Source organism: Myxocyprinus asiaticus, chromosome 20 (assembly GCF_019703515.2).
Source record: "Myxocyprinus asiaticus isolate MX2 ecotype Aquarium Trade chromosome 20, UBuf_Myxa_2, whole genome shotgun sequence".
Classification (NCBI taxonomy): Eukaryota; Metazoa; Chordata; class Actinopteri; order Cypriniformes; family Catostomidae; genus Myxocyprinus; species Myxocyprinus asiaticus.
In genome coordinates this window covers 32,601,099-32,629,037 of record NC_059363.1, presented here as the reverse complement: position 1 = coordinate 32,629,037, position 27,939 = coordinate 32,601,099, and the positions used below count along the sequence as shown (strand labels likewise).

The 27,939-nt window shown below is 36.1% G+C and overlaps 1 protein-coding gene across 1 annotated transcript; it reads right to left on the bottom strand.

The window, feature by feature from the left end:
* Window positions 1-397: 397 nt before the first annotated feature.
* hspa4l (heat shock protein 4 like) lies at window positions 398-27,939 on the bottom strand. The gene is made up of 19 exons (XM_051646800.1): window positions 27,600-27,939; window positions 26,345-26,402; window positions 24,813-24,953; window positions 24,293-24,415; window positions 24,109-24,208; window positions 20,853-20,986; window positions 20,523-20,767; window positions 17,986-18,062; window positions 17,433-17,584; window positions 17,039-17,145; window positions 15,115-15,248; window positions 14,369-14,565; window positions 13,311-13,388; window positions 9,989-10,129; window positions 7,319-7,444; window positions 7,083-7,190; window positions 5,436-5,555; window positions 4,396-4,557; window positions 398-1,308 (listed from the first exon to the last, which is right to left on the bottom strand). The coding sequence occupies exons 1-19, from the start codon at window positions 27,704-27,706 to the stop codon at window positions 1,132-1,134; spliced, it is 2,487 nt and encodes an 828-aa protein (XP_051502760.1). The 5' UTR covers window positions 27,707-27,939; the 3' UTR covers window positions 398-1,131.

The following is a 27,939-nucleotide window of genomic DNA, read 5'->3' as shown; positions in this document are numbered from 1 at the left end:
TGTCCAACAAACCTTGCTTTTTGTTATTTTGCTTCGATTTAAAAACGTTTATGACTAATTGATTACTCTGACTCGTAATAAAAATTCTGCCTTTTCAAAAATGTTCGAAAAACAATTTCTTTAATTTAAATATGACAATTGTAAGTTTGCAAATGAGAAAATATTTTAAGAATGAAAGGACCTTCCATTTATTTAAATTAAATTTAAATGTAATTTATTATTTATATGAAGGCTTGTTTCTACCCTGGCTTTCTGTGTTGAAACAAATATTTAAATAATGTTCTATGTGCTTCTAACAATTCTATAAAACCTCTCATTCTGTGCAGATTAGCAGATTGAATAATTACATTTCTGATATAACGGACACAGTAATGTATTCTACAGCAGCAAACAAGCATTCAGTCATAAAGGCATGTTTTATTATTTGTGATCATCAAACCTCAAGACTTGATATGGGATTGCATGAAAACGGGGGAAAAAAGGTAATGAACGGCTCAGTACATTCTAGTTTCATATGACACTACGGAGCTGAAAGCATTGCAATGTCAACAATAGGAGTGTACCTATATCTAAGCACCCATAAATTCAAATTACTAAAATAATATTTACAGGCTCTAGACAACACATCCTTTGGAAATTTATATATTAAATACAAATATATACCATATATTTATATGTATTGCATACATATTTGCTTGGTTTTCCTCAATCTAAACGACTGATCAAACAGAATTTCAATTCATGTTCCCATACCAAGTTACAGTGTGATATGATTCCCCTTTTGGGTCTTCCGGAATGCAAGTATCACATTATTTTAGTTTTTTGTAAAGAGCGGCAGCATTTGTTTCAGCTATTGAACTACATCTATTCTTTATGATCCTAACATGTCCAATCCCGGACTGAGATTAAAATATAGCTGTAACATTCAAAAGATAGGCTGACCCAATTCCTTAATAGGTACAAGAGAAAACCAGTAGAAGAGCAGACAAACAGATGCACAAATACAGCCAACAGAATGGTGAACACAAAGAGAATGGTTTTAGTTATTGGTTCAGTGTAAGTTGAAAAGGTTTAATAGTGGCTTGAGTGAGAATGGCATCAAAACCATTTAGTTTAGTTGGTTGGAATTGCTCAGTCCACCTCCATCTCTCCAGACGGAGGTTTTGTCTGCTGATTGCCTTTGCTGTCAGCACCTTGTTGTCCCGCAGGGCCGTTATGTGCCCAGTTGTTTTTGTCTCCCTCCTCTATGGGCTCTTCAGTTTTGGGTTTGGGTCGGTTGAGCACAGGATTGCAAACCTCCTCTAACTCCTGTAATGCAACACAGGTCAGATGGATTAATATGTACACTGTCATTGATTACTCACCCCTGAGTTGTTATAACCCCATTTGATTGTCTTTCTTTTTCTTAACACAAAGGGAAAAATTATCAAATAAAATTGTGCTCAGTGATGGCATACAGTTTATGGTGTTATAATTATAATTATAATTCAGAAGTCTAATAAATTATTCCATGAGACTCACAATTGTTATGAAAACATACTATGAGGTTTGGTGAGAAACAAACTACTGTTATTTAGTGAAACTGTTGACCGGCCGTTGATCTCCTCTGCGCGTTCATGAGACTGCACGAGAGCAAGTTCAGGCATCCTCCGCTGTGAAATTGGGCGTTCAAGCGACAACCGTTTTGTTTATCTAAATACAGGTCCACCACAGCGATAGAAACAACAGAACACAACACAGCTGCACACAAACCAAAGAACAGGATTTAGTAAATATGTCTGATGAGTTTGTAGTCAGAGAATTGATGCGTTTCTATGCCCAGCCTTATTTGTTTGAAACAGAGTACTCAATCAAACAGAGAAAGATAGAGGAGGCGGGAATGTCCATTCTGCACTGGTGAGGGTGAGCATTTGAGACAGACCTCCAACTGAAGAGAGCGATACCTCAGCAAAAACATTCGGTAGGTGTAACATTCTTGGCCAAAATCAAGTCGCTTTTAACCGGCTAGTGAGATGCAGGCTTCAATATACTGTTATGAGAATGTTTTTGGTATGGTGTGGGCGGGGTTTCACTGCGCAATGCTGAAAATAGAAACCAAGAGATCAACAGAATGTACTGTCGCTCATCGCGGCTGTTTAGGACAAAAACTCTGATTAACATAGAAAATATACCTTTTATCATGTGTTGTTTGCCATCAGGTTAGGACACGGTGTGACTTTAGCTGCCTTCAGCCTCCTCTGTATATCGCTCTCTGTATGATTGAGAACTCAGTTTCAAACAAATAAAGCTGGGCAAAGAAATGCATCTGTTCTCCAACTACAAACTCATCAGACATGTTTAGTAAGTTCTGTTCTTTGGTTTGTGTGCAGCTATGTTGTATTCTGCTGTGGTGGACCTGTTTGTAGATAAACAAAAGGAGTTGTTGCTTGAACTTGCTCTCGTGCAGTTTCATGAACGCGCAGAGGAGATCAACGGTCGGTCAACAGTTTCACTAAATAATACATTAGATTTCCGTTTGTTTCTCACCAAACCTCATGGTATGTTTTCATTACAATCATGGGTCTCATGGAATAATTTATTAGACTTCTGAATTATACTTTTGCATCCTTTTGAAGCTTGAAGAGGTAGTCACCATAAACTGCCATTGTATGACATCACTGAGCACAATTATTATTATTTTTTCACAGTTCCCCCTTTGTGATAAGAAAAAGAAAGAAGGGGACTGGGTAGCTCAGCGAGTATTGACGCTGACTACCACCCCTGGAGTCACGAGTTTGAATCCAGGGTGTGCTGAGTGACTCCAGCCAGGTCTCCTAAGCAACCAAATTGGCCCGGTTGCTAGGGAGTGTAGAGTCACATGGGGTAACCTCCTCGTGGTCACGATTAGTGGTTCTCGCTCTCAATGGGGCAAGTGGTAAGTTGTGCGTGGAGAGTAGCATGAGCCTCCCATGCTGTGAGTCTCCGCGGTGTCATGTACAACGAGCCACGTGACAAGATGTGCGGATTGACTGTCTCAGAAGTGGAGGCAACTGAGACTTGTCCTCCGCCACCCAGATTGAGGTGAGTAACCGCGCCACCACGAGGACCTACTAAGTAGTGGGAATTGGGCAGTTCAGATTGTGAGAAAAGGGGATAAAATACATTTTTAAAAAAGAAAAGAAAAAGAAAGAAAATCAAATGGTGTTATAACAACACATGGGTGAGTGAATTTTTATTTTGGGGTGAACTAATCCTTTAAGCTCAATTGGCAGCATTTGTGATATAATGTTGATTACCACAAAAATGTATTTTGGCTCGTCCCTCCTTTTCTTAAAAAAAAAAAGCAAAAATGGAGGTTACAGTGAGGCACTTACAATGGAAGTGAATGGGGCAAATTTTTGGAGGATTTAAAGACAGAAATGTGAAGTTTATAATTTAATAAAAGCACTTACATTAATTCTTCTGTTAAAATTCATGTATTATTTGAGCTGTAAACATTTTTAAATTGTAATTTTTATAGTAATTTTAGGATTTGTTGACATTACATCGTCACGGCAACAAAGTTGTAAAATTGGCTATAACTTTACACAGAAAAGGTTAATAAGTGATTTTATCACACTAAAATTTATATTATTTATGTCTTGTGGTTAAACTTATAAAAAAAGTGAGTATTTTAACATTTAAAAATTGACTTCCATTGTAAGTGCCTCACTGTAACCCAGATTTTTGCTTTTAATAAAGAAAAGGAGGGGCAAGCCTAAATTAATTTTTGTGGTAATCAATTTTATGCCACAAACACTGTCGACTGAGCTTAACTTGTATTGTACCTAGAATATTCCTTTAATTGCATGTCATGTAAATTTGACTTTTTATTTAAACTTTTAGGAATAAACTAGCAAATAGATTAGAGGTAGACCAATATATTGGTTTAACTGAAAAATCGGTGCCAGTAGTTGCTTTTTGGAACTATCGGTTATCAGCAAAAATCTATGCTAATAGTTTTTTTTTAAAATATTATTATTATCCCTATATGTTCCTCAAGAGGATTCTACAGTTAGAATGGCTTGATTCTAAAGGTGAAATAATGGGATTTGGGTTGAACAACAAAATGCATCTAGGACTTTATTTCTTTTGGAATCTTGTAGCCTCTATGTCTGTGCCTGTCATGGTATGGAAAGACTTGTTTTAATATTTTAAAACAAATGTTTTGGAAAATGTCAGCCGATTAATTGGTTGTCAGCCTTTTCCACCACCTTAGTTATCGGTATCGGTCCACCTCTAAGCTGACAGGCATAAACTAAAAGCCACAAAACTACAATGGGGTCTGAAACTAATAAGATGTGAGTGGCCCAAAAAAATTAAGCTGAGGCAGTATGTCATTTCGGCTATTTTAACCAGAAAATATTTGGTACAAACCTGAATTTTCTGAATGATGTCTGCTACTTTGACTGCTGGGTCTTGGGCAATTGTGAGCTTGCTCTGAGCATTCATCTTCACATTGATCCAGCCCAAAGCTTCATTCACACTCTTCTCAACAACACCCATCTCCTCAGGACTCAAGTGCTGGTAACGTTCATCCTGTTGGTTCAAAAGGCAAATGTGACCACATTATTTAATGTTTTCCCATGCATTTCAGTAAAAGCATTTGAACCTGTTCAGTGCTAAATAGACCTAAATATTATGGTGATTTAGAACAGTATGAAAATTCATATAAAACACTGAAGCCCCACTGAACAGCAATAAAGTTTAAGACAGCCATAATCCACAAAATGACTCCAAGAGAGAGCTAACCATGACATAAATGACCAACACAATTGAAATAAAGGTGGTAACTTCAATCATTATCTTAAATACTACATATACTATATTAAAGTCAACATGTAACAAATTATCCTGTTTACTTTCTTATTACACAATTCTGGTCTTATTGTGAACCAATCCAATCAATCCATGAAAAATACAGTTAAACCCCACCCTAGATTATTTTCTCGATGAATATCCTGTTTCACTCTGAAAAAATGTCACACATTGATAAATAGGTGGTGAATGTTTTTTCATGTTGACTTTAGTCATAGAGTGTAGTAAATGATCCCTGGAGGATATTGGGAGACATAATAAGGCACACCAAGTAGCTTGTAATGAAATATGAAAATAATTAGTTAAAAAAATAAATAATTAGGCCACTAGTGCTGTGCAAGGAGTTATCCACTCCACCCCCCCCCCCCCCATTCATATCAATATTTGTAAAAAAGGGAAAAAAGAGGTTGCATGTTACTGAGGTTAATTGAAACACAACAGGCTTTTCAAAGTACACACGGAGAACTCTACAGTTACAGGACAAAAAACGTTTCCCAATTATTCTAAAAACATTATTTAATTTCCCATTCATAGAATAAAACAAAATGTCCAAAATGTCAGCTCTTCCATGGTTTAATGCATGAAATACAATAGCTTACCTTTTGTTTATACACATCCACAGCCTTCATAAAAAGCTGAATTTTCTTGCCTAGCTCATCAAATGCTCTTGGTCTGCCCTCATGCTCTCTGTACCGTTTCTCAATGGGCTCACCGAACTTCTATAAAACCCAAACACAACAACAAACCTCTATAAAGCTTTATGAAATTAGGCTTTTTAAAACTGAAACTATGTGGGTGGGTCAGTAGGTGGGTGTAAAAGGGCAAAAATACTTATAGAGGGAAACTTAGGAAAGGATAGTTCACCCAAAAATGAAAATTCTCTCATCATTTACTCACCCTCAGGCCATGATTTTCTTTCTTTTGCTGAACACAAACAAAGATTTTTAGAAGAATATCTCAGCTCTGCAGGTCCATACAATTCAAGTCAACAGGGTCCAAATCTCTGAGCTAAAAGAAGCACATAAAGACAGCATGAAAGTAATCTATTAGACTCCAGTGGTTTAATCCATGTCTTCAGAAACGAGATGATAGGTGTGGGTGAAAAACAGATCAATATTTAAGTCCTTTTCTACTATAAATTCTCCTCTCTGCCAATAGGTGGCGATATGCATAAACAATGTGAATCGCCATAAACAATAGAAGAACTCATAGGAGAGAAGAGCGCTTAGAAGGGTTGTTTAAAAGTGGAGATTTATAGTAAAAAAAGTTAAATATGGTTGTTTCTCACACAATCCTATCATATCACTTCTGAAGACATGGATTTAACCACTGGAGTCATATAGATTACTTTTATGTTGCCTTTATGTAGTTTTTTAGCTCAAAGTTTTGGACCCTGTTGACTTGCATCTCATGAGCTGAGATATTCTACTAAAGAAGAGTCATACACATCTGGGATGACATGAGTGTGAGTAAATGATGAGAGTATTTTCATTTTTGGGTGAACTATTCCTTTTATTTATTTATTTATTTATTTATTTATTCTCCCCAATTTGGAATGCCCAATTCCCAATGTGCTCTAAGTCCTCATGGTGGCATATTGACTCGCCTCAATCCGGGTGGCAGAGGACAAATCTCAGTTGCCTCCACGTCTGAGACCATCAGTCCACGCATCTTATCACGTGGCTTGTTGAGCGCGTTACCACGGAGACATAGCACGTGTGGAGGCTTCACGCTATTCTCCATGGCATCCACGCAAGACTCACCACACGCCCCAACGAGAGCGAGAACCACATTATAGCGACCACGAGGAGGTTACCCCATGTGACTCTATCCTCCCTAGCAACCAGGCCAATTTGGTTGCTTAGGAGACCTGGCTGGAGTCACTCAGCACGCCCTGGATTCAAACTCGCGACTCCAGGGATCGTAGTCAGCATCTTTACTCACTGAGCTACCCAGGCCCCTGAACTATTCCTTTAAAAAGAAATGTTTTGTGGGGATATTTTTAGTAGTCCTCACTGATTAAAAATGCTCAGTCAAATCGTGTTTTGCTTTAAATCTATTGATAATAAAAGGTTTGTGTAAGGGTAAAGATTAGGGGTAGGGTTAGGGTATAGAAAATATCATCACGTCTATATAAAAAAATATTGCATCTACGAGATGTAGTCAAACAAACAAACAAAAAAACAAACATGTACAATATGTGTGTGTGTGTGTGTGTTTGTTTGAACAAAACACAATAAACATACTTTGAGATCAGCTAGTTTCTCCTGATAGATTTCTTTCTCCTGGTCCTCTCCTTCTTCATACAGCCAGTTTTCTGTGTCCTCAAGCATTAAGTTGAGCCGGTTACTTTCCTAAATTTGATGAAATGATTTTAAGATCTTTTGAATGACAGGGATGGGTTACATTACTTAGATGTGGGGGGAAAACAAGGTTTAAGCTCCCTAGTGGCTTCAATGATAACAAAAGATAATATGCTCACATCCTCAGTGACATATTTCTCATAGATGCCACACAGTTTGTCTCGCAGATCGTAAACATACTCTTCCACACCATTTTTAGCATCATTCCTCTCCTTCTCCAGCTTGTCCTGAATGATCATTTTTTTCTGAAAGACAGAATGCAGTATATTCATACACAGGATCATTGTAACTTCCATCCATTCTGTCATTCACAACACAATTGTAATTTAAAGGTTATAAATGGTGCAGAACACATTCAAGTGTACACCAGGATTTGGAAAAAAATGTAATAGGATTGGCTCCTTTTAAATTCATGAGATAGAATTTAAAATGTATTAGGCAAGCCCCATAGACTGTTCAATTGGAATTTGAATGGCAGAAAGATTATTTTTTATTGAATGGCAGTTTAAATAAATTCAATACAGACACAAAACAAAGGAATATAACTTATCCAACAAAAAAGTAATATATTAATTCATTTAACATAATTGTTTTACATTAATTCATTTTGACTAATTATGCCTACTGATTCCCTGATATGTAGAATACATATTTTCCCAACTGATGACACTAAGTTTAATACCGGAAATTAACACAATCAGTTAACACAGCCATTAATTGTAATTTTGCACCACAAAAAGTGCATTTTCCAGAAAACTTATAAAAAATAATTGATGTCAGCAAATATTCAAATAAAGTAAATCAGAGCATTCTGGAAAATGTTGTTCTTCCAGTAAAAAGTAAATTTATTAAATAATATAATATAATATAATATATACACATACATACATTAATTACAAATTAAAAGGTGACATTTTCAATATTGATTATTACTATAATTTACTGTTTCTGTAAATATTCCATGTGATTTGTATAATAATGTTTTATATGTAAATTAAACTAAAAAACTGATTATTAAAAACCACGCTAAAGGCAGTGATATGAATGTCTTTGAATTTCATTCCATTTGCATTATTTTTCAATAAATTCAAATAAGATTTAAAATTGTGCATCTTGTTTGCTTCCTAAATTGGAATTCACTGAATTAGAATGTAAAACATCTTCAATACTGAAAGGCGCACAACCCTGGTGTTGTACATAAGTAATATGATCAATATGATGCCATAACTTGAACTCCCCAGTAGAGGAAAAAGTGCTGCCAGACATGGTATTTTCTAATTTAACACAAAAGGCTATGACACTAATGCCCAGTCTTGATTGTAGGACATGAATCTGTCACACAGAGCTGTACTGATCTAATGATTACTGACGTAATGATCTACTAATATCTTTTCCCTGAGGTCTGAATTGAGCTCAGTCATGGATATTTAGGGCAAATGCTAAATCCCTCACTTGATTTAGACAACACATACTGTGCAACGTCAGGAGGAATCATTCTACAGCAATGTGTCAGCAGCTACAAACTATAGGGCTGTGTGATATACTGGCAATAAAATAATAGTACAGTGGTAGAAAAAATGAACTGTGATGCAATTTTGGCATTTTGCAAATTTTGGTACATGACCAAGACGATGATGTGCTGCTATTAAAGTTAATGCATTGAAGTGTAAGATTCATTTATTATGTTTTTTGACACACTTACAAAATTTGACACCATATTTTTTGTTTCATTCTGCACACTGTGAAAAGTAAATGTCCAGTTGAGTTATTTCTATTAGATCTAACCCAGTTGTACTTTATTTTACAGTATGTGTACTTTCAGTATACTTACAGTGTACTTACTTAGAAAGTACTGAGTAATATGCATGTAATTAATATGGGTTAAGGTTAGGGTTTGGGTTAGGTGTAGGGTTAGTACCTAATAATTACTATAGTTGTTGTAATTATAAAGTACATAAATGTAGAACAGTACTGTAAAATTAAGTGCTACCTCTAACTCTTTCAAATTAATTTTGATGATGTGATCTAATCAAGAATTGTTTTACTTGAATAACACCAGTTAATTTAGATGTTACTAATAGAGTCATTTTTTTTTAAAGTTATCTGACAAAATACTGCATACAAGTGATAAGTTATCTATAAAAAAAATCCAAATGGGACATTTAACAAAAGTAAAGTTATTTGCACTCTTTGTGTGGTGAATTTTCTAATTATAATAAATGGTCAACGAGTATGTAATATCATATTTTTACAAACATTAATGAGAAGACCATCAGACAACAGCAGCAAAAACATCTTTATTACACGAGCTGTACTGTCACTCCACTGTGTCTGTAAAGTTTAATTTAATTATTGCAAATGTGCATTGCATTTGCACTGACTACAGTGTTTGCATTTTTCTGTGTGTTTTGATGCCATCGAACTGAATCTGCTTACGCGTTATGTACGAAGAAATACAATAAATTGTGAATTATAAACATTGAAATAACTGAATATATTGAGAGCCATAGTTTCATTTCATCATTTGCCCAAGGCTGTTTATTTAATACCAAATGTATTGATCCAGACCAACTACAAAATATAATAAGTCCTTATTCAAACTGAATTCTGCCGAAAAGTGCACAAAAAAAGGAGCTGCGTTTTGAGACAGGCATAAAAAATGCATTAAGTGGATGGTTCTAAAAAGAAGTGCTTTGAACTGAGCCGAGTTAAATCAATGCCAACACTCCACATGTACTCAAGGGAACTGAGGCAGACTGAAACTGAATGGAAAAGCACTATTCGCTCACCTCATATTCAACAAAGCTGTTGAGCACATCTCTTTCCAGCTGTCGGGTGGTGTTGGCCAAGATGGGCAGATCAACACTCTTCACCTTTGTCTTGGGTTTGCTACTGCTTGCACATTGCTCTTGTTTATCAGATCCACTATCCTGTAAGAAAATGTAAATTATAAGTTAAAAATTGTATAAGCAAAACACAGATCCATCACTTCCTTTGAAGTAGTCATATTATGAGAAATTAAATTTTCCAACTGTAACCTCTTAAGAACTCAAAACTTCATCCTCGGTCCAAATCATCCATCTATTGAAACCAGACGCAACACGAATAACGAGATGCCAGTAATCAAATACTTTTCATATAAATCTGAGTGATACATTTATGTGGCTCAACTTAACAGTATATTAATATTAATGTATATTAATAGGATTAATAAATACAAGAAGAGTAAAATGTGGTAAAGTACACAAATCTGTTTCTGGCTTTGTGTAGCACCTGCGACTATGTAATACCAATTTATTTATTTTATTTAAAAAGGTCTGTGATCATTTCAATTTGATCTTAATAGTTTATGTAGCACATTTCAGCATGTATTGTTTTGTGAACCTGTCACAATGTAATGCAGGCTTTGAAGTATGGGACAATGAAAACTACATTGGACCCACTGATATATATATATATATATATATATATATATATATATATATATATATATATATATATATATATATATATATTTTAATGCGCTATTTTCCCACCATATGTGTTAGCTACTTCCCTGTCCTGATTTTATTTTTATCTATCAACATGCCATCAAATCAAATCACACATAAAAAACTTGAATGGCAGCTGCAGATATGGCGCCAACTGTGAAGGATGCATCAAACACAGTTTGAACATCACAGCTGTACCTGAAAGGGCTTTTCGCAGTGAAAAAGGCCAATTGCTTGATCATGTCATGTGAGTTTAGCTTGCTCAAGCCAGATATCAGCATTAATCCTGCCTCTAATTTGAAGAAACATATCAAGGTAAATTTCATATTTCTGCTTGCTAAATTCTGTGTCTATAACGTAGCCTGTAATTTAACTATCTATCACTGAGATTATTGGGCTGCTGTGTGAGATTAATGCAATGTTATCAATAGGGCTGGGCAATAAAATGATTTAGATGTTTATCGGAAAAAAGAGAGATGTCCTGATCAAACTTTTGAGTAATTTTCTATATTTAGCCTGTCAGGGGTTTTCAAATTGGGTGAAAGTGAGCCTCCCCCAAGAGAACTTGAAGACAGCCATGGTTTATGTCTAAAGAGAACTTAAACAGTGGGACAAAAAGCGTATTTGCATCAAAATGTTGGACTTGAAGTGTACATGTAACCGAGTCTAGTAGGCTATGTCATATAAAGGCTATTAATCAAACAACAATAACAAGGAAACGAGAAAACCACTCGCTACTTTTGGCTGAATAACTTGAATAGCTTTAAAAGTATTAATGTAATAGAATAAAATAGTGACTTTTTAATAATATTTTTTTTTCCCCGTATTTTTATAATACCGACCCCTGATGTAGAGAGTGTGTTAATTGGTATAATAAATTACCAGGAAAGTAGAGATGATAAAATAATTTATAATTATGCTTAGGCTTTATAAAGATAGAAAAGTTTCAACCCTTGTAGAGCAATACTTCAGGCAGAACATTCCATCAGTCACAAACTTCAGAAAATTGTGAATCATGCATTAGAATGAGAACACAACTATTGCTGGGCTTAAAAGATACAAGAACTAAATCAGTGCTGAACATTGTATCTCAAAAGGAGGACAATGTGGCCCCCCATGTGCTACTTAAAGAAATAATTCACACAAAAATGAAAATTCTCTCATTATTTACTCACCCTCATGCCATCCCAGATGTCTATGACTTTCTTTCTTCAGAAGAACACAAATGGAGATTTTTAGAAGAATATTTCAGCTCTGTAGGTCCATTCAATGTAAGTGAAGGGGTGCCAAAATTTTGACGCTCCAAAAAGCACATAAAAGTAATACATACAACTCCAGTGGTTTAATCCATGACTTCAGAATTGATATGACAGGTGTGGGTGAGAAAAAGATCAATATTTAAGTCCTTTTTTGCTAGAAATTCTTCTCTCTGCCCAGTAGATGGCGATATGCATGAAGAATGTGAATCAACAAAAGCACAAGAAGAACAATGTGAAATTTAAAGTGGAGTTTGACTGAGCAGGGGGGAGAATTAATAGTAAAAAAGGAATTAAATATTGATCTGTTTCTCACCACATTTTATCATATCGCTTCTGAAGACATGGATTAAACCAATGGAGGCACATGGATTAGACTACTTTTATGCTGATTAATGTGATTTGTGGAGCTTCAATATTCACTTTCATTGTATGGACCAAAAGAGCTGAGATATTCTTCTAAAAATCTTCATTTGTGTTCTGCAGAAGAATGTCATACACATCCAGGATGGCATGAGGGTGAGTAAATGATGAGAGAATTTTCTTTTTTGGGTGAATTCTTCCTTTTTAAGTGTGATGTAGCCCCTGTACCAAACAACTTTTCCCATGCCTTCTCTACCTCCTCTATTGTGCAGGACATGACGTGCCAAGTGATCCTGCTTATTTAGCATTTTTTTGCATTCCTTGCATTGTTTTGAACATGTTTTATACACAACAATAACGCTCTGTCAGCATTAAGGGAAATTTAGACCCTACACATAAACTGATTTTATTGTAATTGTTTCATACATTACAATTTAAAATGGTGATCAGTGTATTGAAAATAACTTTTTAATCATTTCATTTCTGTTATCATGTCTCCCTTTTATTTTTTGGAATCAGATTCATGTAGTGTTTATCATAGATAAGTGATGTATTTTAAAAGTTGGCATACAGTGTTCATTATAATAGGTTTTGCAACTCGGTACTCAATACTCACTACTCATGAGTACTTTTAAATGAGCTACTCTTTTACTCTTACTTGAGTAGTTTTTAGGACAGCTACTTTTACTCTACTCACACTACATTTTTTTGGGAAGTAACAGTACTTCTACTTGAGTATGATTTTTCAGTACTCTTTCCACCCCTGTATATCAGTGATTGGACCCCACAGCCTGTAAGTTAGGGGTTACTCATTTTACATGCAAAGAGGTTGTATATAAAAGTCTTAAAGGTACAGTTGCAAAAGATGGCCTGTTTGATTCTAAAGGTCAGAGAGACTAAATGTTTTTGGTACACAAAAAAAGACCATTTAACTGTAACGCAATAAAAAACAGGATGTAAAAATACATTTATATACAGTATATTGGCAAGGTAAACAATACCTTACTGGCAGAGTTATTCATTCTTTCCTCTTCATTTTGCTGTTCTGCTTTGCCTTCCTGGTCCACTTGCATTTTATTCTATGAAAAATGTATAAACACTGCATCAGTGGCATTTGATCTTTCCTCTCCACAGATAAATTGAAGACGCTCAACGAGCTAAACATACAGTATATATAGTAAAGGACTACTGAAAAGCTGAGCTTAAGAGCCATAATCATGTACAAAACACATTAGACTTACTCCTGGAGCATTCACAACATAAATGCAGCAGAAATTGCTTATGCCTTGAATGAGAATAAACTGAATGCATAGAGAGGTATTTCGGGTCACAACAGATTTTATTGGCTTGCACTGCCTTTGATCGGTTATGCCTTATGCAGTCGTACAAATGTCATAAATAAATAGCTGTATGGGTATATTTGGTTGCAATACAAAATAACACAAAGAGGATGTCTTCATAGCACACATTATATACTGTATATTATATACTAGTGCATACTAAAATACTACACATTAGTAAATAATAGAAATTGCAGTGCATGTTTGATTGATTGATTGATTGACTTTAAAAAAACAAATCGCGGCTACAGTGAGGCACTTACAATGGAAGTGAATGGGGCCAATTTTTGGAGGGTTAAAAGACAGAAATTTGAAGCTTATACATTAATAAAAGCACTTACATTCATTCTTCTGTTAAAACTCATGTATTATTTGAGCTGTAAAGCTGTTTAAATTGTACATTTTACAGTCATTTTAGGGTTTGTTGACAGTAGATCGTCATGGCAACAAAGTTGTAAAACTGGCTATAACTTTACACAGAAAAGGTTAATAAGTGATTTTATCACACTTAAATCATGTTTACACGTATATTATTTATGTTTTGTGGCTATAATTTTGAAACAGTGAGTATTTTAACGTTCAAAATTTGGCCCCCATTCACTTCCATTGTAAGTGCCTCGCTGTAATCCAGATTTTTGCTTTTTTCAAAGAAAAGGAGGAGCAAGTCTAAATTAATTTATGTGGGAATCAATTTAACGCCACAATTTTCTGTCCCTTACCTGTTCTTCAGACCTGCCTTCGTTCTGAACAGTAGGCTCTGTGTCCATCTGCACGTCCTCTGCCTCTCCTTTCTGCTTCTCTATCAGAGAGGCACTGGAAACACTGAAGATCCCGTGCACATTCACACGCACTTTCACCTTCACCTTTGAACTGTCCCCATCAGGTTGTGGCACAACACTCTGAACAGTAAATCGGCCTGACCACAACAGAACAACAACATAACCAGACTGGCAAAATAAGCAAGTATTAGCACTATATTACAGCAATTAATTTCATGTAATTATAACTTAACAAAGAATCCAAAACTACATATTTTCATAGTCATGGGTTGCCTGAACGACTAGTCAACTAATTAGATTTGGAGCTTATGGGACATCATGTCTCAGTCCTAATTACGTGGCTGGTGGGTGTATTTTGACACCTCTGTGACACCCTCCTGAGGTTAGGCCTGACTCTAACCCGCTTCAGCTGAGCTCATGTGCTGAAGAAATAACAGGTGCTCTGACACAATATATCACAATGCTGAAGGCATTTTTAATCAAATGAGGACATGAACGACTATTTAAGGCTCCCCTGAGCTTCTCACAAGAGTGTTTGGTCTCATTTCAGTTGTTAATTAGGCTAGAAAATCCAGACTAAAGCTCTAAAGTGAATCATCTCAAACTGATTCTTCTGGTTTAAGAATGCCATTAAAGAAGGTCAACCTCAATATTTAGCAAGCCATTCAACATTCAGTGATGCTCACCTATTCTGCTGTCTGGATAGGGTAGCTCATGTGGAGAACTATAGAACGCTTCCAGGTCAAAAGGCTCCTTCTTATGAAAGGTGATGACCTTGGAGAAAGGTGCTGCATGGTTCTTACTGTACACCTCACATTCCCTAAAGAGAGGAGAATAGAAGTGTAAATAAATGAACTAGATTTTTACTTTTCCGGATGTAAACGAGTGGTTTTTAGCATGGTGCTGTGCAGTTGGTTTGGTGATTTGGGTGGTTATTAGGTGGTTGCTAGGGTGTTCTGGGTGATTGCTGCTAGGTGGTTACTTAGAAGTCCAAGTCTCTGCACTGTAAAAAATGTTCACAATTTTAACAGAAAAAGAATGTAAAAATGCTATAGTTAAAACGTGTTAATTGGCCCTTGTCATTTACGTAGAAAAATTATACTTTATGTAACTATACAATACCTGTCAGGGACTAAAAACGGTTCAAGGAACGAGAATGAAAACAAACAACATTTTTAGCAGAATGCAACCGAAAACTGCAACAAAGTGATTTTAAATTGTTCCGGAGTGAAAACTATATTTTTAAATAATTTTCATTACGATAATTTTTTTCATGAAACCAAAGGCCAAAGGGTTAATCACAGAAAATTTTTGGAGCTACACCACTTCATGTTGCCCAAAAAAATAAAATGTGCTTTGAACCTGAAGAAAACTGCTGCATCACACATTTCTTTGCCTAATTGCCCATTGTGGATGTCGCATTCTGTTAATGAAGACCTTTTTAACAGCTATGTATAATTACTATATACACATACATACACGGCTAATTCAGAAACAAAGAAAACATTATTAGATGTAAAAAGTTAATTTCTCAGTTGTTTCCAAGTCATCAATGAATTATTGTTATATATGATGCACTAATACACATTTGATATATACTTAACTGTTAATTAACTGCTTGTTTTAATTTCTATGCCGATAAATCCACCACACACAAAAAAAATGAATTGCTTATTTTCGGTTATTTTGGTGAGGCAAGTAGCTTATTTTGAGCTTGTTTTTCCAGACCATGTTGCTTGTTTCTGTTGCGAGATCTGGCAATACTGCAACTGGTATTTCACCCACCCCTTAGCGCAGAGTACTGTCATTTTAAAAAGACGTTATTAACCGTTCTTTTATTTTGTTCTAACCGGTAACCATTTGGAAAGGAGGCTGCAGAACTTCTGAATTTTTAGTGTCGCGAGTGACTGTGCACTGTCTATACATATTTATTGTCTATTATTCATCGAAGGGTCACTCTTGATGAAATCTAAGCCATCATGTGGACTTTTGTTGTACCATCAGTGTTACTATGGTGGTTAAAAGTATATTTAAAATTGAAAGCCAATTTTTGTAGTTCCAGTAGGTTGGTATATGAACATTATCTAAATTAATGATATATACGGTAGTAAACTATAATATATACAGGCACCAAAACGACCTGAAACATGGTCACTGTATTTTCATGGTGAATTTCTGGCAACCACAGCTGCCATTTTTTTTTTAACAATACATTTAACAGTATCTTTTATACAGTCTGTGATATTCTGGTCCCTAGACATGGGACAGGTCCCTTACTTCAAAGTACTTTCTTTTTTTTTTTTGCCTGTTTTATTGTCCACCAGTCGTAAATCGTAAGTCTGACCACTTGGAAAAGTAATAGGACACTTTCCCTATGATTTGAGGTATCATTCATGTTCGCAGCACAAACAATGTGGGACGAATTAACAGATTATGTTTGATAATTTGGGTTAGAGATTGTTTAGGTCCCTAACTCTAATTGCAATAATGACGCTTGCCATAAAATAAACCCTGAAAAGCTGAAAACACAAAGAACTGTCACAAAAAATACATTTCAGAGATGTGGTCTGGATTCGAACGGTTTTTAAAGGGGCTTTCATTGAGTCTTACCCAACACTTTCATCTGTTTGAGACTTCCAGCGAAGAGTAATGGGGAAGGGAACTGCGTCTGTAATGGAGAACTCTCGGACTTTGAAGGCTGGAGACAGGATTGCACACTAACCACACACACAAACATGCACACATACACACAAAAATAAGCATTTATTTATACACATGCAAATTCTGTTACATAAGCTGTCTAAATAGGGTATTAGTGTAAGAAATCAGAGACAGCATTGCATGTTAATCCATGCACGGCTCACACAGATTTCATCTTGCTTTTTATGCCTGTCCAACAGAATCTAAAGACTCCCTGGAGAATTGTTCTGATGCTCTGTACTACACCTGCAGACTCTTCAAATCTGAATTTGAGTACGTCACGTAATTGAGAGGTGCTCTTTACCTGTAGTGCACATCCGCGTGCTACAGCCTCGTCTGCGTTCAATGTAGTGCTGATGTCTTTACCGAAGAACTTTGAGATTCTCTCCTTAATGGCTGGAGTCCTGGTAGCTCCGCCCACCACCTCAATGGCATAGATCTCATCTCTGCTAAGCTCTGCACCAGGAGGAGCATAAATTAGAACATTTTGCGGAATGTTCACACTTCTATTTTCTACACAAATTTTGGGGGTGTATGCAGTCATGTAAAATAGCACAAAGCCACTGTAATGCTTCAGAAGATTTGGAGTATAGTGCACTAGTCATATGTAGTTCATTTAAGGTACTTCTATGCTGCTTTATTGTCCTTTTTGGAGCTCAACAGCATCCGTCACCATTCATTTTCACTGTATGGAAAAAAGCAGTCTGGACATTCCTCAAAACATGATGTTTTATGTTTAACAGAAGGTAGAAAGTCATACAGGTTTGGAACAAGTCATGAGAGTACCAGTAAATGATGACTTTCATTTTTGGATGAACTATTCCTTTAATTAAACTTTATCATCTGTTGCTGCTTACTTGATTGTTCCATGACCGATTTCAACGGCGCCTCCACTCGCATCAAGAACTGAGCACACATCTCTTCAAACTGAGCCCTGTGTCAAATTACATTGACATGTTTCTGCTGAAACCATGAATTAAATAAAAAAAACAATAACCACTGTCTATAGAGCTGTTCAGTTTCCATTCTAAATACTTGGAAGAGAATTAGAAAAATTCATGGATTTCCTCAGAATTTCCCGAGTTTTAAGAATAGCAGTTTTAAATTTGAGTAAAATAAAGCAGAGACTATTTAGCAGAGACGGGTCACTTCTAATAAAATTAAAGGGAGAATCTGGAAATGCCCAACGGTCAACGGATGTAGAAAGGAAGTCCTGCCTTACAGGTAAAAGAGCCAATCACCTTTTAGAGTGAGTCAGTCAACTCGAGAACGCGCATGCGCATTAGCCAAACAAGCCGGGAAAACTTCGTTTTTTAGCGTAATCTGAGGTAAAAAGACACAATTTATGATACCAGTATTGTCAGATTTTACTGCTGATTTGAAATATGTTCTTTGATCGTAATCTTGACCAACCATTTTTGAGTCTTTCCTCATTCAAGTAGATATGAGCTACACTGGCATGCCGCTTGTTCACATAGAAAAATAGCTGCCCGGGAGCGTTCCAAAGATGGCCGCCGAGTGAACTTTGAATAAGTTCTGCAGTTAAAATTAATTTAACAGACTTTCCCATTTCCTGTTCCATGTCAAATTGCAATGGGAAATAGACATGTTGCTTCCGAGTGTTCATGTACACTTAAAGCAGTCCCATTCTGCTGAATTACTGACAAGTGACATCCCCCATAAGACATTTTTGCATCAGTTCAAGTCTGAGCACATTTCCCTCTAGCATTCACATAAACAATGGTGAGTGCGATTCGGAAGTTGCATATCACTGTAAAATTAAATTTTTACTCCACTGATGGTTAGGTTTATGATTGGGGTTTGGGTTAGAAGGTAGAGTTTATAAAATGTACATTCCTATTCAATGCATTGCATCATTTCCAACTAAAAAAACAACCCGCTTGAGCTGCCGCTCTGTGGACATTTCACCCAGAAAATGGAGCTCACAAGTATACGTTCAACAACACTTCCAACTTTGGCCACTGGGGGGGCAGTGGTTTGATTTTTGGTAAGCACAGACCGATTTCAGCAGAAGAACTTTCGACCTACTGTCACTGAAAACACAGTGCGATGAGCAGTGGCATAGCCAAGGGTGGGCCGGGGTGAGCCTGGGCCCACCAACATTAGACCTAGGCCCACCAAGAATATTAGAGATCTTCCTTTCACTTCAAACATGTATTTACAAAATTGTGTAAAAAATGCATAAATTATATTTTCTGAAAGTTGGAAGAACTATTTTAATGTGCAGCTTCTCTGTTGTTAAGGAACATTTGTTAAAAAAATGTTGGGAGAAAATTTGGCTCATCCATTTCTTTTGATGCCCACCCCAAAATAATTTCCTGGCTACGCCCTTGGCGATGAGTATGAAAATCTGCATGTACTTAACGAATGACATGTTATTTATCAGACAACTATTGTAATCCTGATGTTGTGCCTTGTTAGCAACTTACATTTTAAAGGAAAAGTTCACCCAAAAATGAAAATTCTCTCATCATTTACTCACCCTCATGTCATCCCAGATGTGTATGACTTTCCTTCTTCTGCTGAACACAAACAAAGATTTTTTGAAAAATATATCTGCTCTGTAGGTCCATACAATGCAAGTGAATGGTGACCAAAACTTTGAAGCTCCAAAAAGCACATCAAATCAGCATAATAGCAAAATGAACAATGAAAAGTAATTATATTTTGATCCTTTCCCTCCCAAAACCAATTGAATCTCTTCAGAAGACATGGATTAAACCACTGCAGTCTTACTGATTACTTTTATGCTGCCTTTATGTGCTTTTTAGAGCTTCAAAATTCTGGTCACCATTCACTTTCGTTGTATGGACCTGCAGAGCAGTTATATTCTTCTAAAAATATTTGTTTGTGTCCTGCAGAATAAAAAAAGTTATACACATCTGGGATGGCATGAGGGTGAGTAAATGATGAGAGAATTTTCATTTTTGGGTGAACTATCCCTTTAAACGGTTTCAAAATTCCCATTTGATGTTTTACTGTTTGTAGAAGAAAATATGAAAGTCTCTTCAAGCAATGTTAACCACAGACCTTATTTTACTCATAAATCAAAAACTCCTATTCTAACAATTCAATGGAAATTTCTTAGGGAACCCATAGCGAATTAGCCTTCCGTGTTGGTCTTCAAATTGGCGTCATGACTGAACAGCTCTATTATGACAGAAAAGTCTCATTTGCTAGATTTTCTTTTGGCAAAATCAAATATCGGTCGTCCTTAAGTATATACAAAAGCCAATAACAGGTCAGTAGCAGTACTTCATAACAGTCTGTTACACTATGCTCTTTTTTATGCAAAACTGCTTAAATGTTGATTTCATTTATATATTTAAATGTATGTAATTTAAGTATAGATTCAAGTTTAAATATGAGTCACCTGTTCATCTTCCCATGGACATCAATGTCATTCATAAAGCACTCAATGTTGAGAGGCAGGTCGGAGGAGTTTGCACTCATGAGTTTCTTCAGCTTCTCACACTCCTGATAGAGCCTTAGCAGGGCTCTTGGGTTGTCTTTAACATTGAGTTTGAAACGGTTTTTGAAGTCCTCACAGAAATACTCCACAAGCATTTCATCAAAGTTGCGTCCACCGAAATATGGGTCAAATGCTGTAGCCAACACCTGTGAGAAACAAAGGGCTTGAGAAAGCCTTGACAAATGAAAGAAATTTGAAAATAGTCTACAAAAGGGTAAGAATAACACAGACCTTCAATTTGCCCTTGTTAAAGGAGGCAATCGAGACTTGATAAGATGAGTGACCAATGTCAACAAAAATGACATTACGGGGCTTCTCCTCTGGATTTGGCAAGTCCTGTTTGTAGATGCCGTAAGCCAAGGCCACTGAACAAGAATCAAATGAAAAGTGTGAAAACACTTTGGGAGTTGAAACTTTAGAGGATAAAACACTGTACTTCAACATAGAAATAGTTCATCCAAATATACGCTGTCTCTGTTGTTTAAGTATGTGCAAGTGGTGCAACTGCTTAGTGAATTTTGTTCCCCTATGTCTTTAATTCCATAATGATTTTTTTCTTTCCTATTAGCATATTGGATTTCACAACATGTGGCCATCACAACAAATGCCTGAAGGTGAGGTTGTTGGCAATCAGAATCAATCAAACCACATGCACATAACCAGTGCTGGGTGTAATGCATTACTAAGTAATTAATTACTGTAATTAAATTACTTTTTCATTGAAAAAAAAAGAAGTAAGGGATTACTCTTAATTTTTCAGTAATTTAATTACAGTTGCTTCTGATGTAATTGCATTAAATACTGTATAGACTATATAACAAATCTATTTAAAACAATAGTGAACTTAAAATCGAAATTTACCTTCTAATGTTAAAATATATGCTTTCTAATTTAACACTGCACCCTTAAATTCTTTGGCCAGTTCATGAATAATATATTTGATATTATATGATTTATTTGAAAGACTTAAAAGAACAGTTTCAAGTCTATCCTTGTATTTTTCATCTGGTCGAGGTTGATAAAGTAATGCAATTACTTTTCAGACAGAGTAATTAGTACAGTATTCTAATTACACTGTATACGATGTAATTAGTTGTTGGTAATTAATTACTTTTTTAGAGAAACTTGCCCAACACTGCAAATAACACAAACGGCTGTTTAGTTACCAATGGGGGCATTTGACAACATCATTATAATTGCAAAGAGTTTCTGTCCAAAGTTTTGAAAATGACTCATGAAACACATCATTACACAAGGGAAGGAAATTGTAATCACTTGAAAATGAAACCATGTTCTTGTCAATCATCACATGTTAAATTGCTTTCTCAACACCCTCACACAATCAGCTAGAGGATATGACTTTTTCAAACACAGAGATTGACATCTCAACCATAAAAGGGATAGTTCACCCAAAAATGAAAATTCTCTTATCATTTACTCATCCTAATGGTGTGAACAAGCTTTTTTGATAGTGCTCATAAACATACAACAGATGTTAAGATTCTTTACTGAAAAATTACTTTAATTTCAGGAGTTTCTGACCACAACCTAAAGTATGCCTTCAGGAGACATGGATTATGACACCTGAGTCTCATAGACTTAAAATGATGCTTTTGGGTCCATTTTAAGCTTTAAGGGAGTCACTATCAACTGCCATTGTACATCCCCAATTCTGAAAAAGTTGGGACAGTATGGAAAATGCCAATAAAAACAAAAAGGAATGATCTGTAAATCCTTGTCACCCTGTGCTATATTGAAGGCACTACAACAACATATTATTTGATGTTTTTTTTATATATACACTCATTTAAAATAAGATGATTGCAACACGCTCCAAAACACTTGGGACAGTCGAGTATTTACCAGTGTGTAACACCACCATTTCTTCTAATAACACTTAAGTGTTTGGCCATTGAAGACACAAGTTTGTAAAGTTTACAAAGCAGAATTTTCCCCAGTTCATCCATTATGCAGGTCTTCATATGCGCAACTGTACGGGGCCTTCATTGCCGTATTGTGCACTTCGTAATGCACCAAACATTCTCAGTTGGAGACAGTTCAGCACTGCATGCAGGGCAATCTAGCACCTGCACTCTCTGCTTACACAGTCAGGCACTTGTAATCCAGGCAAAATGTGGTTTGGTGTTGTCCTGCTGGGAAATGCAGGGACGTCCCTGGAAAAGATGGTGTCTGGATGGCAGTATATGTTGCTCCAAAATTTGTACATATCTTTCTGCATTAATAGTGCCCTCACAGATGTGTAAGTTACCCATGCCATGAGCAGTAAATCACCCCAAAACCATGACAGACACTGGCTTTTGGACCTGATGCTAATAAAAGCTTGGATGGTCCTTTTCTTCTTTGGCCCGGAGAACGCAACGCTGTTTTTCCAAAAAACATTCTAAATGTGGACTTGTCAGACCACAAAACATGATTCCACTGATCTCTTTCCATCTCAGATGAGAACAAGTCCAGGGAAGATGGTGGCGCTTCTGGACAGTGATGATGTATGGCTTCTGCTTTGCATAATAAAGCCTTAACTTGCACCTGTGGATGCTGCAGAGAATTGTGTTGCCTGAAAAGGTTTACCGAAGTATTCCCAAGCCATTGATATTGATTACAGACGCATGACAGTTTTTAAGACGCCTGAGGGATCGGAGATCACGTGCATTCAGAAGTGGTTTTCGTCTTGCCCTTTACACAACGAGATTTGACCGGACTCCTTGAATCTTTTAACTATATTGTGCACTGTAGAGAATGAAATCTTTCCAATTTGTCTTTGGGTAATATTGTTCTCAAAGTGCTGGATTATTTGCTGACGCATCTGTTGGCAATTTGGTGAGCCTCAACCCATCCTTGCTCTTGAAAGACTAGGCTTTTTGGATGCTCCTTATATACTATAACACAATTGCTTCACCTGTTTAACATCTCCTGTTTCACATCAACTTGTTATTTCAGCTCATCAGATTGTTATTAGTCTTAAATTGCCCGTCTCAACTTTTTTGGAGCGTGTTGCAATCATCTGATTTGAAATTAGTGTATATTTTCAAAAAAACTATTAAATTCACAAGGTAAAACATAAAATAATGTGTTGTTGTTTTGCTTTCAATATAGCACAGGGTGAATCAAATTACAAATCACTCAATTCTGTTTTTATTATTATTTTCCGTACAGTTCCAACTTTCCGGAATTGGGGTTATATTTAACAGATGGGCTGCAATATTTATAAAAACATCTTTTGTGTTCCACATAGAAACTCTAGAAAACATGAGATGTGTATAATTACAAGTTATCTAGGAGATTTATACAGCTTTATACAGTGCATGCCATTAAAGAGACTGTAATTCTATCCCTCACAGCTTTGTTTTCATTCACATCAAAAATCAAATATGGTGCTACTGTGAATAAGATCTAAAATGAATGCTGACACACTACCACTATTGAAAACAAACACTGTGTTGACCATTTTTAGTTGAATTTCACTGACCTGCTGTTGTGTCATTGATCAGCCTCAAGCAGTTGAGTCCAGCGATCTGAGTGGCATCGATCAGCGATCTTCTCTCTACATCCGTGAAGAAACTGGGGACCTGGAGAAAGCCCGCAGACATTACGAGCATGTAAAAAGCATTTTTGGTCCTAGAGTTGCCTGCTAGAGATTCAGACTGACTTACAGATATCACACAGTCTAACACAGGCTTCTTCAAGGCATTCTCAGAAGTTTCCTTCAGCTTGGTGAGCAACATGGCTGTCATCTGTTCAATGGTAAACACCTTGTCTTCATTCAGATAACGTACCTGAGACACAGACACTACAGTTATGAAGGTATATTGTGTAAGGGATATCTAGCATGGTTCAGCATGGCCCGGGTCATGTTACCATCCTAGTCCCCTCTCTCTCACCCTTGATTTCCTGTCCCTACTACTGTGCCTGTCAATAAAAATACCCAAAAATGAATCATACAAAAACTCATGATCTCCTGTATTTCATTTAGAGCTATTATTAATACTATTAAAAGTGATTTAAAGTGTCATCCACATAATTTATAAAAATGAGATCATTAATCGTGAAATTAATCATGATTAGTTAATTTAATCCATTATTTTTATATTATTTATTATGGAACCTGCTGAAGTACACTTGGGGTAAATGTACCACTGGTTGGAAACTCTCACTGTGTTAGAGCTATATCACCTTTATTCCAGCATTGCCATTGTCCAGTTTGTGAAGGCTGTAAGGCAACTTGGATTTCTCTCCTTGAACAAAAGGATCATCGAAGGCACGACCATGAAACTTCTTAAAGCCGTGAACAGTGTTCTTAAAATTAGTTATGATCTGTAGGTGAAGAGGGGTGTTTATTGATTAATAACATTAATAACAGTTATGAATCCAATGTAGAGAATCATAACAAAATTGTGATTACATTCATGGCATTTGCAGATCAACATGAGGTTCAAAAGCATGAGTCCACTTGTGAAAATGCTTCTATTTATTTATACACATTTTACAATTGCAAATTATACTATCACTATACTATACTATGTCTCCCTTTTGCTTTAATGACAACATTCACTCGAGCTGTCGAGCAAACTGCACAAGTACAGCATCAGTAACACTTTACAATAAGGTTCCATTCATTAACATTAGTTAATGCATTAGGTGTCATGAACTAACCATGAACTATATTTTACATCATATTTTTTACATTTTTCATTTTTATATCATTTACTGAAGGAATAGTTCATCCAAAATGAAAATTCTCTCATAATTTATCCAACCTCATGCCATCCCAGATGTGTATGACTTTCTTTATTCTGCAGAACACAAACAAATATTTTTAGAAGAATATTTCATCTCTGTAGGTCCATATAATGCATATTAATGGACACCAAAAAAAAAAAAGGACTTAAATATTGATCTATTTCTCACCCACACCTATCATATCACTTCAGAAGACATGGATTAAAACACTGGAGTCGTATGGATTACTTTTATGATGCCTTCATGTGCTTTTTGGAGCTTCAAATTCTGGCCACCATTCACTTGCATTGTGAGGACCTACAGAGCTTAAATATTCTTTTTAAAATCTTAATTTGTGTTTTGGTGAAGAAAGAAAGTCATACACATCTGGGATGACATGAGGGTGAGTAAATGAGAGAATTTTCATTTTTGGGTGAACTATCCCTTTAATCTTTGTTAATGTAAGTACACAAAAATACAATTGTTCATTTTTAGTTCATGTTTGTTCATAGTGTATTAACTAATGTTAACATATATAACTTTTTATTAAAATAAATGTATTAGTATATGTTGAAATTATCATTAGCTAAGATTAATAAATGCTGTAAAAGTATTGCTCATTGTTAGTTCATGTTAACTGATGTTAACTAATGGAACCTTTAAAGTTTTACCAAAGCATCTTGTGTGCTTCAGTGGAAATATGAAAAACATTTTGTACAAAGTAGCATGGTCAATATAACAAATATTCTTATTTACTGTAATTAATGACCTAGACATAGTTAATAATCTTACATATTTAAATATTTTACATCTTTTTAGATTTCTGTTTCTTTTTTGACATCATATGTCTTTTTTCAGAATTTCAATGTGGTATTATGAAGAACCCCACTGTAAATGAATAAAATGTAAAAGAATAAAATGCAAAGCACAACATGGTTTATTTAATCTTTGACAGTATGACTGTAGTGCCGAGTAGCATTTTGTACCTGGCTCTTTGCAGCATTTCCAATGGTCCGGTTTTTAGAGGCCAGTGAAATACATGCTCTGTTGGAAAAGATTATATATGTTCATACATTTTCCATCCATAATTACAACAACCTCCACATTCCATTTCAAAACAGCTGTATACATTCTGCTTTGCATAAGGAAACTCAAGGAAACTGGACCAGGATGGTGTGAAACAGCACCTTGGACAGTGTCTTCAGTTGTTCACAAGTCCTGAAAGGTACCAAACTTCACTATGAAGTGAAACAAGCTTTTCTGATTAAGCAAGACATGTCAAATTATGCCATGGCTGCTAACAACTGCAATTTCCAATATTTTTAACAGGAGCTATTCAATATAATTCCACATAAGAGGCAGGAAAGTAACAGCTCAATGTCATAGCCACTAGAATTATGATATTATGATATATGTGGAGTAAACTGTCAGCTGTAAGGAGTGTTGCGGGATGCATTGAGGATGCACTAACAACATAATTTGATTTGAGTAAGCAGTGCAGTGACCTCCTACTACACCTCGTTTTGTGCTCGCGCATGGCCAGTCGGCCAAAACAGCGCGTGAAGTGCATTTCGCGAAAAACATAAAGTAAAATATCTATTTCTACAGCATTTAATTCTGATTTGATGTCTTGCCGCGCCCAAATTAGTATGTATGTGTGTGTGGATTTGTACACTGGGCAACCTACAGTACCCGACGCCACGGTTAGTCTCGCAGATTCATGCATCCCTTATTCTTGCTGTTAGACATGCAGTTTGTATATGTGCAACACCTAAAAATCCACTAAAAATCAATATAAGCAATTTTGTGTGCGGCTGAATGTTGGAATGGCATATGGGAATTGCACACGGCATTATGGCATGCGTGTCTTTAACCTTACCCCAGTATCAAATAAAAATATAAACTTGTAACAGTACGTAGCATTGCTGTTCTAATGATTATTAATTGGCTGCAATTTGCAAACATACAAAACACCCTACGAAAACAATGCTGTCGCAGATATCTAAGATATTTCGATCGGGGCGTAGCAATCTAATTGGTCAAGAGTTTAAATTGAAAGGACATGAGCTCATAAAATTGCTGCTTTGTGAACATGGATATGCCCGATGGCCTTTGCATCCTTCGGACAGTCACATTTAGGAGCAAAATACACTGGACAGGGAACACGGCCAGCTAGGCAGCAGCAAACGTTGCGTATCAACACATAGCCTCATTTTACAGGAATGGCAATGCTATACTTACGGAGTGCATCTGTCACTGTATTCATTTGCAATGGTTTCAATGCCGCCGCTCCTGGCAACAGCGATGTAACAGTTCTGGAAACCCACATCAATGCCCACCACAGACATGTTCAATCCTTATTTCCTTATTCTTAACACCTCCAGTCCAGTTTTTAACAGTTCAGCTGGGTGAGAAAACGTAACACCCCTATTCAACAGTATGTGTCGTTTGTTCGAGATTGCTAAGAACTCCTTGCTATTATGTAAGTCTGGCTTTTTATAGATAGCTTTTCCACTAATCCTAGCAGAGGACAGTTCTACTGTATTCTTGCAGCATTCACTGATATTGTCAACCGGCAATA